This window comes from Paracoccidioides brasiliensis, assembly GCF_000150735.1.
Source record: "Paracoccidioides brasiliensis Pb18 unplaced genomic scaffold supercont2.4, whole genome shotgun sequence".
NCBI lineage: Eukaryota > Fungi > Ascomycota > Eurotiomycetes > Onygenales > Ajellomycetaceae > Paracoccidioides > Paracoccidioides brasiliensis.
Genome location: NW_011371361.1, coordinates 783,387 through 799,208, shown reverse-complemented (window position 1 = coordinate 799,208; position 15,822 = coordinate 783,387). Strand labels below are relative to the sequence as shown.

Genomic DNA, 15,822 nt, shown 5'->3' with positions numbered 1-15,822 from the left:
GCAGGGGACAGGATATGCACCCGTACAAACCACCAGTTGCAACATTACAACAGGAGCCCATTCCAGCAGTGTAGTTCCTGGGTCAGCAATGAGGCGCCGGTGCCAAAGCATCCGAGCATGGATGAACCATTGCATGATTACAATGAAAGGAGACATTCAATTTTGTGCTTGTTTTTGTCCTCTCTCAGCCCTGCAAGAGAGAGAGAAATTATTCATGCAGATCAAGACTCAGGCCATGTTGCTTTAATAAAAATGGGTTGCTATTTTACTAAGTTTGTCATAAAAGCAAGTCATGTCGTGGTAGTGTATGTCACATGATATAGAGACCAGTCAAAACCTTTCAAATCATCCAAGGAACAGCTTATGTAAGAAATTCTTGGAAACTTAATATCTAGTTAGGTCTGAGAGATCATATCAAGAGAGCAATTGAATTAACATTGGTATAGGGATAAATATGCGGCATATCAAACTGGACAATGACAAACCACACACTCTCAGTTGTTTTAATTCCCAGCAACATCACCACGCCTTATCAGAACAATTGCAAGTAAAAAGAAGCATGGAAAGACAAATCATATTAAACATAAGAAAAACGCGGGTGGTGTCGTTGCAAGCTGTTCTTCAGCTTAGAGGCGCTCATTTTCCTCCTCACTGCAACTGCCATGGCATTCCTTTTCGGATTCGCTTCGGTAGGTGCGATGGCTCTCAACATGTTGATGTTCCATTTCACATCGGTTGGCTTGATGGCGCTGGATGTATTCAAATATTCGGGCTTTAACTGTGGCATCGACATCGCTGGCGTTGCAGAGTTCATTGAGCGTAACTTCTGTTTTGTCCATGCTGCGTTTTTGGTATTTTATGGCATCCTGGACCATTTCCCGAAGATTTTTCAAGTGTTTGAGAGGCGGTGGGTTGAGGTTTGGTGGCGTCATCATTGCATATTCCAACAGGGAATTCGTCAAGGACCTTTTTAATCCTCTCAAGGCGTTCCACGCAGCCTTTCATGTCCCCCATGGTTGTGATAAAATGTGAGGCTGTGCCAGACGGGTCAGTGACACAGCAGGTGATGGCTGCCATTGTTCTGGCGTAAGGATGTCAGTTTGACAGTACTCTGTAGAGGGAAGGAATTTGTGAGAAATTCTTGCAGTGCGATATATCAAAATACAGACTAAGGCATTATGGATTGCTTCTATCCTTTTATGCTTGCAGCAAGAAAGGTGAAAGACTAGAAAATGATGAGGTGCAGGCCTGCCTTTGCACAAGGCAACAGGCTAGTGATGTCAAAACAAGTGAGACACAAATGATTGGACCTGTACAGGTTACCAGTTGCAATGGGAGCCCATCCCTGATTCCAGCGGTGTAGAGCTTCCCGGGTCAACAAGAAGGCGTCCGGTGCCAAAATTGCGCATGCATGTAACAGGGCGCATGCACAAGGCAACCAAGCTCAGGCAGGCCTCAATGGCAATATCCCTCCTCATGCCGCAACTTCCTCCCGGTATAAGTGTGGGTGGCTGCCTGCATTTGCACAAGGGGCTAGAGATGATCATCAAAGCAAGCAAGAATGTCGGGATTATAGTTGCAATGGAAACCCATCCCCAATCCCAGCAGTGTAGTCAGCATAAGTGCTGATGCCCTGCGCATCCCTTGATTCTAGCTGTGTATAGTTTCCCGGATCAGCGGTAAGGTGTCAAGAATATTTTCAATTGTCCAAAACAAGCGAGAACCAAACATTTGGCTCAGTGCCAGGGGCCCCCGATATAGATCCGTACAAGCCACCAGTTGCGATGGGGAGTCGATCCCTTGATTATTCCAGCTGTAGAGCAATAAGGCGCCGGTACCAAACCTGCGCACCGCGGGATCAAAGCGTCCAAGCATGCTGATGTACGAAACAAGCGTCCGCTGCAGAGTAGAGTTTCTCGCGTCAGCAATAAGCAAGGATATGTTGGGAGTTTAACATTTAGATTTGACTGTCAAAGTTCAGGTTCAAGCTGTTTTGTGGTTTGATCTGATAGAAGATAGGGATGAATAGCTTCTGACAAATTCTCCACTCAGCATCCGGAATTTCTAATTTTCCAGGTGATTTTATTTTTGGGTAACCAATCATTTTCCTTTGATTTAACAACTTTATCAACCAGGAACAAACGACGCATGTACTGTACAACAGAAAATCACACAGGGGCCCTGCATCAGAGAGGATTAAATACAGGCCATCAATGTATTTCAAACCCATTCTGAAACTCCCGCTTCAAACTCCGTAAAGGAAGGGAGCTGAATGAAAGTGCGAAGCAAGTATCTTTTCCAGTCAGCTGCCGCAACTGTTTCAGCTTCATTTCCATCTCTTCCAGTCTTGAATCCTTTTCCATAACTTCCCGCTGAAGCCGCGTAATTTCATCACGGAGAAAGCGATCTTGTTTTGTATGAATGTGGTGGATATGATTTATGAGATCTGCCTCTCTGGGAAATCCTTTTCCTCCCCACGGAGAACGGAGCGACAGAACAATTTGATATCAACATGGTACTATCAACGTCCCCGAGCAGACACGTTAAAACACAAACACCATTCAGAGAATTTGTCGCCATGGAAGAAAATGGAACTCTTGAAGCAATTCGCTGACGATTTCTTCCACAGAAGATAGGTTATCGGTAACGCATTTTCACAGCAGACGCCGGGGCTAGGTACGGACCAATAGCAATTAACCGGCATTAAAATAACCCCCTATTTCATAAATAAGTTAGTATCACAAGTTTATGCCCTCATACTCCTCCGTACAGAGATGTTTCTATTACAAACAACGTATTTCTCCATGTCTCACTAGTGTTGGATTGGGCCGTACCTTGAGCAATGCACCCAGCAGGAATTCAAAACTCGCCTTGAAGAATTACCTATGCAGGAAACGACGAAAACTTTTTGAAAGGTTTCGTGCCCTGTATCCGGCTATAAATAGGATTGGGGATTATTATTATTCGTTATCGCCCCTTACCGATGATCGGTTAAGAGCGAACCTCACTGCATCGGTATGTTGGCCAGATCCTCATCTTGGCATCGGGAGCATTCATAGCTTGTGTGGAATGACTGAAATGGAATATGTCAAACCCACCTACTACGGGGAGATCAAAACTTAAAAACAACTCGAACTTTATAAGTTGGATGTCTTTCAAAGGTTTTATAAAAACGACTGCACATAATATGTTATTATTGAGCGAATGAATACATTCAGTTACCCAAAGTAAAGGATGTCGCCGTTGGTTAAAAAGATGCTACAAGGCAGCCAATCAGCAATTAGAATAACTAATCACCTTATTTAACGCTCTGACATCCTCGTTAAGTCTCAGATCGAAGCTAAGCACTTTATTTAAACCCAACACGTCTACTCATGTCTCTCAGAAGGGAGAAACTATACGACACGACACACTTGGCGTATTAAACGAATCTCACTTTTATGTATTCCTCCTCCCTCTGCGTGTCGACTCAAATGAGTTGTCACCGCCTTCGCCAGTTCGTGAGTGGTATTGTCGCAAATGACAATTTCGATGGATCCAGTCACCTCCAACACAGCAAAGGAACTAAATGAAGCGTGAAACTGAAGATGCCTGCCTGTCAGGTCAGTCAACTTCAGCTACATGAATTCATATAGCCATGATTACGAATGATTATAAAAATACTTATGAAAATATCAGTGTTCCTGGGTGTATCCGGAAACTCCGGTACACCTTTTGACGGGGAGGGGGGCTTGGGTAAATGACTGCATTGCGGGGAATCATTTATCTGAGCTGATTTTGCTCTTCTGTTTCCAACAAATTACTGGAATATCGTGCAGTAGTTGAAGTTTATTTCCAGTCTTTATTCGCCTAAGGCCAGTGCGTGCTATGGGATCGCGAAGTAGCAGAAAATGACTTGCAGCTAATTTGAGAAGTTAAAGGATATGAGACCTATCCCCATGCATTTCGGACAACCGCCAAAACCGTTTTGAACTGTTTCCATTTCAACCAGCATCGGAGACAGGATCTTATCGATAACAGATATGTAGAGACGAGAAGCTGGGAGCCTCTTCGCCCTCAGCCCAGTCCCAGAAAACTAAAAGAGTGCCAGCGTTTGTGTCCCGACGCTGAACCCAGCCCAGGATGGTTCTGTGAGCGTGGATACTTCAACCCGATATCAAAAGTTATTGGTTCGAATGCTAAAACACATTCAAGTTGCAGTTGGTCTCCCCTCTGGAATTACTGACCATCGCCCTGATCAACAATGCGGACATGGGGCCGGCTTTGAATTCCGACAGAAAAAACCCCTCTTTCCTGAGATCAATTGCTCCCTTATTGATCCCCAATAGTAGCGCCTTTCATGGACGGTCGAGTATATTCCCGAATATTTTCAATCTCTTTCGAAGCAACATTTAAGCCTTCAGAGAACAAATATCCTAGCGCATTTGCCCATACGCACCTATCTAGCTGGTAACTTTCAGCTTATTAATGGTGCCACCTCTCCATTAACCAACCAGGCTAGGGATGTTGTCGATCTGAGCAAAGCACAATTTGGATGGATAGCCAAGGGAGCAAATTTTTGGGAAAGTTGGCACAAATAATTTAAGGGCTGCTGGACAAGATTTCCACTCTGCTTCTCCTTTCCCTTGTGGCTTTCAGAAGGATCGAATGGAATAGCACACTGCTCCCAATACGTTCCAAACATTTCTTAATCCGTGAGGGTTTAAAACTTATTCAGACTTGCTTATTAAAAGGCTCTGTTGGGAAGTTCTTGTGGCATCAGGAAATAAAATACCTGTCATTTCATCCTCAACCAATTCAGGTAAATAACAAAAACGACTGATTATGAATTACCTTATAAGCAAATATCAACAGCTGATCCATAGGAAAGAAATCGATACCCTTTGACAATCGTGCACCTCAAATTTAGCAGCGAATTATCCTTGGCCGAATGAAACGAAATGGGACCGCATTTAGTTCTTTGGACAAGCTCTTACCGAGGGAATTTGAAAATTCAGTGGCTGAGTCCAGACGAGCAATACGCATGGATCTGGCTCCTTCGCTCATAGTAGGTAGACACTAGTGGCTGGCAATGCTAGATGCTCGCGATGATGAATACTCCATATTTACCTCAAGTAAGTTCCCAGGTATCTCCCTAGGCACTATAATTAGACCCCGTGAATTTATCGCATCAAATTGTGTAGCGACCTCGCCGACCTGAATTGTAAAATTCGGCAGCCTACCCGTCCCTGTGGTAAAGATTCCCATCAACTGCTGTTGACGTACCACATAGCGGGTCGGATAACACAACTGCAACTGGAAACCAACCTTGAAGATATTGCGTGGTGACCACTAGAGAGCCTTTCAGCTAAAACGGCCTCTATTAGCACCAATGATGAGCCGGAGTGTATCGGAAGGTGACTACCCCAGGTTCACAGTGATTCCGCGATACGAAGAGGCTGGGTAACCTCCTTAGGAAAACCCGTGACGGAATTTCTTTATAACTCTTCAATTTCGCTACTCCGCAGATCGATACTCTCAAACAGCCGGTGTTATTTGCATCACCTGTCCTTCAGAAAAACAACGAGGAAATTGTCGGGAAATTTTTAAACTGAATCCGCTGAATTATGCAGCATGATGCAATCCAGCTCTTACACCTGATTTTTGATCGAAGAATGCAACAATGGGGGGCTGTAAGCGTTGCCTGTCCTCCGCCACATCCCGCAACAATAAAAATGGTAAAGCGGATACCCATGGTGCGCACTGGCACCCGGTCCGTTGAACTCCTCTAGGCTGGTGTTGTGGGTCTGGACAATGAGATTTTCAAAAATGAGAACACCATATTATCGAACCTAGGACTTTCTGCACATGTGGATCATCAAGCAAGAAATGTTGGACGGGCTATTCCGGCTCCCAGGCCCCCTGCTATGAGATTATAAACGGATATGTGGTTGCTAGTGGATATAGGACAAAGACAGATGACTGTCCAAGAATAAATCCTGAAGCTCTGGCCAAAAGTCGCGTAAAGGCTTTGGATACAAAAGATATAAGATCAAATGAAAAATAAGTTCTGCCAAGTATAACAGCTCAATGTAATTTCAATGCCTCAAAGACCAAGTTCTTATATTCCGCAAGGTCATCAACTGCCAGGAGAGTGTGTCCAGTTCTGTGACTTCGGTCATCGGAGGTTCGTTCCTAAGGCACTTGAGAAAGTTACCGAAATACACGCCAGAAACCTGAAAACCCTGTGTCCAGAGAATGAACGGCCTAAGAGACTGGCGACTGGGTCATCAAAACATGTAGAGCCCCAAAGCAGGCGCATGCTTTTATTCTGAAGAGAGTCGAAAGTAAGAATGTTGAGGTCGAAAAGGTTGAAGGATGTGATGGCCGGAGCGGATTATCATCTGCACCCGGTTGGTGATCTGGCGTGTCGGATTAACAATGATGCGCTTCTGGCCGCTATCAGGTGGTATCATCATCATCACCATTGAAAGAGGTAGTTCTCCAGCATCAATTGGGGCGGGTATCCCTTCTTGGAGCGTTATACTGTGTTGGAATGAGCCTTTTCGAAGCAAATATCAGAAACCACACCCTCTAAGCCGTTTGGTCGCCAAAAACTTTGATCGGATTTGATTGGCGCGTTCGGTATTCCCTCCAGAGCCAGCCCCTCCATCTGGCGGCAACACACTCCCCTTTAAGGCACCAGCATATAAACGTTGCAAAAATAAACCAACAGTCATCCTAAAAAATATACTTTTTCTCCCTTGTGGTTTCTAATTCTACTATCTGTCCTTTTCCTTCGATATCATTCTGTTATCGTTCATCTCCCTCCTCTCTCTCCTCTCGGCTGGTCCACCATTCCTCAACAAAAAGACAAGAAAAGAAAACACCAACAATATACACAATAACTGTACAGATGGCCTCCTTCATCGAGGACCTCTGGTCTAGCATATTTGTTTCTGGTGTAACCCCGACCCTCCTACTCGCGACAAATGTTACCTTCTCTGTGCTTCAAATCCTCCTAATTGCTCTCCTTCTCACAACATTCAGTATCCATTTTGTGATTCTTTCGATTCTATGTGGTTGTTTATGGTTGGGAATAAATTGGTTTGTGAAGGAGGTGGAGCTTTCCCGATCACAAGCGGAACCCACGAACACTACTCGACCCCCAAGTCGTCCGCCCGGGGCGATTGACACGGAAAGCGAAACTGAAACTGAAAGCCTTGCCGATGAGGAGGCCACATCAACGACGGCTCTCTCCTCCTCCGGCTCAATGGGACCACCCCCAGCCCGAATCCCAGGGACGTCTCGCGCTCCAAATGAAACGGAAGACATAAGGAAACGGCGAAGCATACATGATAGCTCCGGCTATGTGAGCACGGACAGTGAATGGGAAAAGGTTGATGAAAAGGAGAGATAAAGATAGACTACAAGAAGCCACATACGTATCGACAGTTTGGAATGTCAGCTTGGTTTATGTTCATGACTACCAAAACCACACACCATATTCGCATACATATATATATTTATATCTATAGCATATGAATGCGGCGACTACGAACCTCCGAACTACAGTTATACCTGCCTCGAGGATCTATTTACGTTACACAGATTTTCCATTTAAGTTTCCTGATGCAATCTAAATCAATTGCTGTTTCTTAACATAGCGAATCTCTTTTTACATGATTGCTGCGATTTGCTTTGCTTGCGATTGGTTATCGACGTCGGTTCCTTTGCGTGAGCTCGGAATTGTCGTACGGTAGAAGTCGAACAATGGTGTGACAGATACCCAAGTTCATCAAAGAAAGAAAGTCTTTTGTTTGATACCCGTTGATTAATTAATGTAGATACGAACCTCTTCCAGCTATTTTTCATCTGGCTTTATGCCAGCCTACAGAAACTGCTGTTTGTTAGCATCAAATGAATTTCCCTAGCATTAATACCAGCCTAGAATATCACTTGAAGCAAAAAGGAAATGTTTTACGATAATCATTGCATTTGCATTTTGCAATATAAACTTCAAAGATTCAACATCCTTGGGTAGAGTATGTATACCACGTGATCACACGTCAAACGGCTTAAAGCGCTCTCCCTTCCTATATCAAACCACTCCATACACAAAGCGAGTGACGACAGTACATGGGGTGCCCATCCTGGTACCAATATCGTCAAGGTTTTGTTATAACTCCCAATGCTCAACTTCTCTAATCACGCAGGAGATCTCGGTCTTCTTTCACGGGAATCCGTCAAATCCTAAAACACGCCAACCACACCCAGTAAACATTCACAACGCCATGTTCCAAAGCAACCCACAATCAATTGGTCACAAACGAGTTTTCGACTCTGTATTTCCTCCGGCTCCATTAAACAACGTATCTCCTACCCCCGCCTCGAGTCCAGTCCAAAGATTCACACAAGTTGAGTCCTTTAGCAGCTCTCAACAGCAGGCAAAAACCCCACTTCGCACAAACGAGCCAGAAAATGTCCCCGAACAGGTTACGTGGGATCGATCGTGGCACACCGCGACAACATTTCTCTCAATTCCAAATGAGGGCTTTATGAATGATGAATATGGAGATAATGACGAGAGTAATGAGGAGGAATTGTTAAGGCGATGGGCGAAAGACCGTCCGTCCCAAGAAATATCTGACAGTCTGTTCTATGTCTGGGCGGATTCATCTCCTGGTAAAGCCTTGCGAGAGGGATCAAAAGACGATGACTTGGGGGAATGGTATAAGGGTGAGATGCGGAGACACTTTTTAGCAAATTTTCGAGATTTTCTCGTTCGGGTTCGTATACCACCCCTCCTCCAACCTCCAAACCCATATGTTGTTACTCTTCCTATCTCCAGTCAGACCTCGTATATATAAACATGGGCTTATGTTATTTGAACTTTTCTTTTCAATTCAGAAATTGAGGGTTAGAAACCAACCTGATACCCTATTGAAATTGGTTCAGTATCTACGATTAATCCAAAGAATCTACTTCACGCCTTTTCTTCTATATATCTCTCCGTTGATAGACTCTACAAGGCAAGGGGAAACTTTCACCCGACTGCAACGAAACTTTCATACTATTGTCACATATGCGCTCCCTGCAGCAGATGTCTCTTACCTGCTCTCTGAGGAGCTCGCCAGGCAGAGCTTAGTTATTCTGGGTGTTCATAACGAGGAAGATGAGGAGTCTTTCCCCGAAAATGAAAGTGTTCGCGGTGACGGCATGGAACTTGACCAGAATTTCACCACCTCATATAGGCTTTGGAGAAATGAGCCATCGCCAGAACGGAGACTACAAATGATTACTGGGGAACATGAGGAAGTCGTGCGAACCCGGAATCAGTTACTGCACCTTCTAGAAGGACTCCAAGAAGTTGGACTTGGAGGCAATAAAGCTCAAAAGATATTTGCTGGGGTCATGAATAACATGTTGACCGAGTTCGTTACCTGTTCTTACGCGGGTCAATGGAAATCTCCTTCCCATGTCAAAGAGCATCTGCGACAGTGGACGGAAAATGTTTTTGCCCGATTAGTTGTACGGGTCCTGCATATTTTCAAAAGTAATGACGCTGCAGAGGCTCCTGAAGATCGTTTAGATGTCACGCTAAACGATGTTGAAAGGTGGCAAGAAATGGGAATTGCGCGACTAGGCGCCCTTCGGATCAGTGAGCTATTCGATGTCATTATTGAGTGGGATTCTAGCAGCGGTGCAATCGAGGACTTAAAACACTACATTACTAATCCTGCAACCCGTCTATATCTCGTCAGTTCCTTTGTAACAATGTTGATGCAGCGGCTTCTTCATCCAGGTGCGTCAACCGTCGAGATACTTCAAATATATATATCCATCATCCGCGCTTTTACTCAGCTAGATCCTCGAGGGGTGCTTCTCAATCACGTTGCTCGCCCAATTCGAAGATATCTAAGAGATCGGGAAGACACAGTTAAAGTTATTGTGGGCGGCCTACTAGCTGACACAGTGGATGCGAATGGACAACCCATCACATCCAATCCCGATACACTCGTTGAATTGGCAATCGAGCTGTCAAAGGCACATGAGCTCTTGCTTCAGGATGATGCTGGCGAGCTGGGCTGGGATGACATGAACTGGATGCCCGATCCAGTCGACGTTGCTGTGGATTACAAGAAGTCCAAGAACTCCGACGTCATTGGCAGTCTAATAAGCCTCTTTGAAACAAAAGACGCCTTTGTAAAAGAACTCCAGAAAGTGCTTGGAGAGCGCCTACTTAAAAACAGTGAAAATTATGATCTAGAAGTATCCCTGCTGGAATTGTTGAAGCTTCGATTTGGTGACTCAGCTCTTCAAGCCTGTCAGGTCATGCTCCGTGACGTTCAAAGCTCAGAACGAGTCGATTCTGCCATCCGTGCAGAGCAGAAGCTTGAAAACAAAGGAAATCCCTCACAATCAATTGACAACATGCCGGAACTACATGCTAAGATTCTCTCCCGCCTTTTCTGGCCCACCCTCCAAAATCCCCAATTCAAAGTTCCTCCAGAAATCGCCTCGTTGCAGGCAAAATACTCCGCGGGATTCGAGTCACTAAAGCAATCTCGCAAGCTGGCCTGGCTCAACGGCCTAGGGCAAGTTACTGTCGAGCTCGACCTCGAAGACCGCGTATTCACAGCCGAAGTCACTACCTGGCAAGCTGCCGTAATATATGCCTTTCAATCACCCCACTCTTCGCCTTCCCCAACCGGCCCAATCACCCCAGTAACCAAAACCGTCCCCGAGCTCTCTCAGCAACTGGAAATGGCCCCTACACTCGTCCACAGCGCCTGTCTCTTCTGGGTCAGCAAACGTATTCTTATCGAACCGCAACCAGACACCTTCCGCGTTCTCGAAACAATACCAGACGAAGAGGACGAAAATGACCCTTCCCGGCCAGGCGGCGATGCAATCACCACCGGCCCATCTTCAGGGACACTTCTACTCAGTGCTGCCAGTCCTCCAAATATATCCTCTGCAGCTGCAGTCGCTGCGGCAGCGACAAAAGAATCAGCGGACGCTGCAGCAATGGCGAAGATGGATCTCTACTGGCAATTCATCGTGGGGATGTTGACGAACCAGGGGGCAATGCCTTTGCAGCGTATCATCATGATGCTGAAGATAGTAGTGCCTGGTGGGTTCCCCTTTAGCAGTGAGGAGCTGAGAGCATTTTTGAGCCAGATGGTTTCGAAGGGAAAGTTGGAGGTCGTTAGTGGGGGCAGTTACAAGATCGTTGCGTAAATCTTTGGTGGATGTTATTTGCTTTATTATGACGCCAGACGGGCGGTTTTGGTGGAGCCATATGGTCAACACCTCTTCCATCATTCTATCGCATAGCGTAGGTGTATCTCTCTCTCTCCCTCCCTCCCTTTTTTCTTTTTCTTTTCTCTTTTCTTTTCTTTTTTTTTAAAAAAAAAAAAAAGAAAAGAAAAAATGCGGCACTTTGAAATGTCCTAATATTGTTCAACCCCTATTCATCGTGTCTGCAAAATAAGCTATTGTATCGCAGATTACTATAGAAACATGATACCCCCTTCAGCTTCTTGTTTGACCTGGCCGTTTCCACATTCCTTGTATACAAGCGCTTATGTCGTGTTTCATGTCTATCTTTTGCAGTAGTCTCCACTAGAGATATCTAAAATGCATCTAGAAAATGCATATGTTCGTCATGACACGATCAGTTTCCCGGGACGGAACGCACAGCTCCAGAAGTCAAAACGTCGAAGCCACTTTTCCCGAAAGAAAAAGAAAAAGAAACCAGAAACCGTTCAACCAATTCCTTATCATTAGATAAAACAGGGGTGAAAAATTAAATAAAAACCATAAATCATGACATGCAAACAATCAAGCGCTAAAATAACAACATCTATTCCATTCCCCACCCCTTAACCCTCCTAAACACAAAAGCCTTATCATTCCGTAACCCAAACTCAGCCCAATCGTCCGTAAGTCGATTATAGCTCCAAAATCCCTTCCACACCAGCTTCGTATTTTTCGATGGGTTTGACGGTATTGGCGCATTCTCACTCACCGCGCGACCGCCAGTAGTCGATCGCAGAGCCAGATGCATTGTATAGGTATATTTAGGGTCTACACCTTCGGTTTCGATGAACAGGTCGCGGGGGTCCGGCATTACATTACTGCCGCCAGCTGCGGAGGTTGTGGTGGATGCTGATCTAAACCTGCTAGGCGGTGGAGTGGGGTTTGCTGGGGCTGCTTGTGTTGTTGTAGCTGAAGGGACAGTCGACACTTCAGGAAGCTCAGTCACAAGCGGCGTCGGCGGGTAAGGGTTATTAAGGTGCCATCGGCCACGGAGGCAGCTTTTCAGTGCGGCAGCAGCGACTGGGGGGATTGGGGGGATTGGGTTGGCAAGAGGAGCTCCCGCTGAAGCCTTGTCTGAAGCGCTCTGCTGGTGTCGACGGTGGGCGTTCGTTCCAACGTAGAGGGTTTCGAGGTTCTCTTTGCTGATATGTGGGACGACGTCGATGGGTTCGGTAGTTGTCAGAAGTGAAATTACGCTTCCGTCGGGGTAGAAGCGCAGATATCTATAGTAAGTCACGATATGAATCGGGGTATTCCAGGAGATATTTTGCAGTGTAGAATTGGCACCTGGTCGTGTGTAGTTTACTGTGCTGATGTATATCCCAGTAAATCTGATCCGTGGAAAGGTCTGGAATACCTGACTCCAGGATAAAAAGGGTTTTGGAATCACGCAAAGGGCCTGGTCAAAGGGGGAAAGAGTAAACTTCGGCAAAAATGAATGTATCCGGCGCCATCGCACATCACATGAGAAGTCATAGTGCATCGCCCGGAAGCCAAACTCGGACCCCTGACAGAGTCTCTTCCATATATGCTGCTCTGAGACAAAATGGTATGCCAGTCTCTTGCAAGTAAGTGACAAGCTTCTGAAGGCAGCTGGATCCAAAAGAGCCACGTGCCAGAGAATTTCTATAAGCACTTCGGACGGAACTTTTGAGATGGGACAGGGTGGTGTGGGGGTATTCTCTATCATCGGGTCCGCACCGACGATTGGACAGGAAGCAAAGGAAGCTATCAACTCCGGCGTAGACAGAATGGGCTCCTCCTGTGGATTACGGGGGGTTTTTGGGACTGCCACCGGCTCACCCGGAGGGGTGATACCAGCTATTTTCAGGGAGGGAGTACAGTACTTTGTTCGGTAGAGCTGGTCAACCATGGAGTCAAGCTGTGAAAGATATTAGCAAGCTCTTCATGAATGAAAAGTGACTGACTAATTTCTATAAGTTTTTCAGGGGCTGAATCAAGTTTACCCTATAAGCTTTTCTGTACAAATCTAAACTTGTTCTAAGACTCCCCTGGGCTTCCTTCAGCGCCGCAGCTTCAAAGTGATCGAGCGCGGAGGTTGGCTGTCTCTCCGGCGGGCGATGGAAAGAGTCGTCATCGCCGGACGTGACATGTAACGTCCGTAATGGGTCTACCAACTGTTCATGTGCGCGTGGTGCAGATTTTGCCCCTGTTGTCACCAGTTCCTCGTACTCTGCCTGGCCAGCAGCCAGATGGCGCGGGGGCAATCTATGACTTAATTCTACATCGGGAGGCTGCTGAGAGGCCTGTTGCTGAGATTTTGGCAGTGAAGCAGTGGCCGCTCTAGCCCGTGCAGAGACCTCTTCCCGCCATTGACGGCGAAAGGACTCCAGTTCATCGTCATTTGGCTCCATTGCAGCGGGTGTTGTATTAGCTAGCCTTCCAGAGGCTTTTTCAACGTGGGAAACAATATATATGTTTTTCAGCCCAATCTCCAAACAAACACGTCAAACAGCCCATCAACCATCTAAATCGGTTGGGACCATCTTTCAATTCAGCGTGGAAAACCTGCTCTGTTCATATATATATATATATATATATCTTCTGCGTTGCTCCACTTCAGTTCCGCAGCTGAGAGTTAGTTAAAAGGAGTCATTCGCGAATGACTAATAGCGTTGCTTCTGCCGCGCGCTAATCCCAAATCCATCCAAGCGCCATCTATTACGTCATCTCTCCCCACCGCCTGCTTCGGCAAAAGCGCGGCGCTATCGGCTGAAGGTTTCTCCGACGAAATCCTCGTCTTTTGCCCAGTCGAACGTTTTTTTTTTCAAGTCCATTGTTGCGTTTAAGAAAATCAAGAACTTGGAACTTGGGGTCCGCACTTCTTTTCATCATCTCTGCTCCCCGCCCTTCCTCCTCCGCTCTTCCGCTCTCCACAGTCCTTTATTTCCTCTCGAACTTCTGCCGTGTAATTAGGGGGCACATATTTGAAAACAAAATTTAACCCAGATATCGAAAGATAATATCAGGGTGTAACCTATATCGGTATCCCACGGCAACGTAGTTGAATGTCTGCGAATGTGGGTTTGCCAACGTGGCCACATTTGCAAGAGACTTATACGAAGGAAGGGCAACACGGTGATTTGGGAGAGAGGAACCTGTTCCTACACCATGAAAGGACGGCACCGATGGGCCCCAGCGATGCCAGTGGAAGCTCGGGAAGCCATTCTGGAGCTCACCAGGAATACAACAATGTTTCTGCGGCCCAGAAGATGATCTCGGCGACATGGGGAAGTCTCCTAACCTCCCTACTCGGTAAATATTGCCCTACCCACTGTCTGCAAGTTATTATCGATCAACTAACATCTTCTCTAGTGACGCCTCTTGACGTTGTCCGTGTTCGTCTCCAATCGCAAACTCCTGTCGTCCGTAATTCTGGAGATGTATTCTCCGTTCCCGCTTTCAGGGAACTTCCCCCAAACCTTGGGGTCACATCCTGCTGTCGAGAAGTGTTCTGGGTCGGAAACAACGCACAGTTTTGCATGGTGGGAGCAAATGGTTCGGCAATCAGTAGCCAAGCCTCTGCCAGTGCCACAGCAGGCTGTGCGGTAGAAGAAACCCGGCGAAGAAGGTTCACATCCACACTCGACGGGCTCCGCAAGATTGCCAGGAATGAAGGGGTCTTATCGCTCTGGCGCGGCCTCAGTCCCACCCTAATAATGGCAATCCCAGCGAACGTCATCTACTTCACGGGCTATGACTGGTTGCGCTACGACAAACATAGCCCCGTGAACCAGGTCTTTAATGACACATATGCCCCGCTAGTGGCCGGTGGTATAGCTCGTGTTGCCGCTGCATCGGTCATCAGTCCCATTGAAATGTTCAGGACACGGCTGCAAGCTACGTCGGGGACGGGGACAAACCATTTCAAAGCCACGTTCCAACGGCTGCATCAGATGACTCAGACGCTGGGGTATAGCTCGCTCTGGCGGGGACTGACACTTACGATGTGGCGGGATGTGCCTTTCTCCGCTTTGTATTGGTTGGGGTATGAGTCTGTCAAGACCTTCCTTACGGATATGCGGTTGAAGGCGATGGCTCTTCCGACTGCGCGCCTCGCGGATGGCCATCGCCATCATCGCCAACAGCAGCAACTTCACAGTCATCGCAATGTCCACCCACACCACGAAAATACCATGACATTCCTCGACAGCTTTGCCGCCGGCGCCATATCCGGCGCCCTTGCAGCGCTCATCACCACCCCCTTCGACGTAGGCAAGACGCGACAGCAGGTATTCCTGCACTGCGGCGACGAGTCCGGGTCGAGAGCGCCGCCCGCCCAATCCATCCTCAGCACCTCCACTACCTCCTCCGGTGCTCTCACTGCCAGCAACACCAGCAAGTCCTTTACCTCCTCGTCCTTCTCAAGCTTCATATCGTCTCTCCTCATCATCATCATCATCAATGTTCACTTTCCACTTGCACTCCCCCCCCCCCCTTCCCAAACCCCCCCAGAGAAATTCTCCACCCCCCCGTTTCCTCCTCCACATCCTCAGG

The 15,822-nt window shown here is 46.8% G+C and overlaps 4 protein-coding genes across 4 annotated transcripts in view; 2 read left to right on the top strand and 2 right to left on the bottom strand.

Moving 5' to 3' along the window:
• Positions 1-626: 626 nt before the first annotated feature.
• PADG_11655 (uncharacterized protein) lies at positions 627-1,077 on the bottom strand (the record flags this gene model as incomplete). Its single annotated transcript, XM_010761584.1, has 2 exons — positions 627-866; positions 949-1,077. 2 exons carry the CDS (start codon positions 1,075-1,077, stop codon positions 627-629), a joined length of 369 nt encoding a protein of 122 aa, XP_010759886.1.
• A 5,818-nt stretch (positions 1,078-6,895) lies between these two features.
• PADG_11654 (uncharacterized protein) lies at positions 6,896-11,223 on the top strand (the record flags this gene model as incomplete). Its single annotated transcript, XM_010761583.1, has 4 exons — positions 6,896-7,378; positions 7,877-7,884; positions 8,285-8,768; positions 8,890-11,223. The coding sequence occupies 4 exons, from the start codon at positions 6,896-6,898 to the stop codon at positions 11,221-11,223; spliced, it is 3,309 nt and encodes a 1,102-aa protein (XP_010759885.1).
• Positions 11,224-11,848: 625 nt separating this feature from the next.
• PADG_03756 (SCF ubiquitin ligase complex subunit HRT3) lies at positions 11,849-13,679 on the bottom strand (the record flags this gene model as incomplete). Its single annotated transcript, XM_010760866.1, has 2 exons — positions 11,849-13,186; positions 13,272-13,679. The coding sequence occupies 2 exons, from the start codon at positions 13,677-13,679 to the stop codon at positions 11,849-11,851; spliced, it is 1,746 nt and encodes a 581-aa protein (XP_010759168.1).
• A 654-nt stretch (positions 13,680-14,333) lies between these two features.
• The window catches only part of PADG_11653 (uncharacterized protein), a gene marked incomplete at both ends in the record, with an annotated part of 1,725 nt that continues 236 nt past the window's right edge, over positions 14,334-15,822 (top strand). The window contains 2 exons of the mRNA XM_010761582.1: positions 14,334-14,580; positions 14,641-15,731. Of these exons, the coding sequence (XP_010759884.1) occupies positions 14,334-14,580; positions 14,641-15,731 (1,338 nt within the window). The remainder of the gene's footprint in view (positions 14,581-14,640; positions 15,732-15,822) is intronic.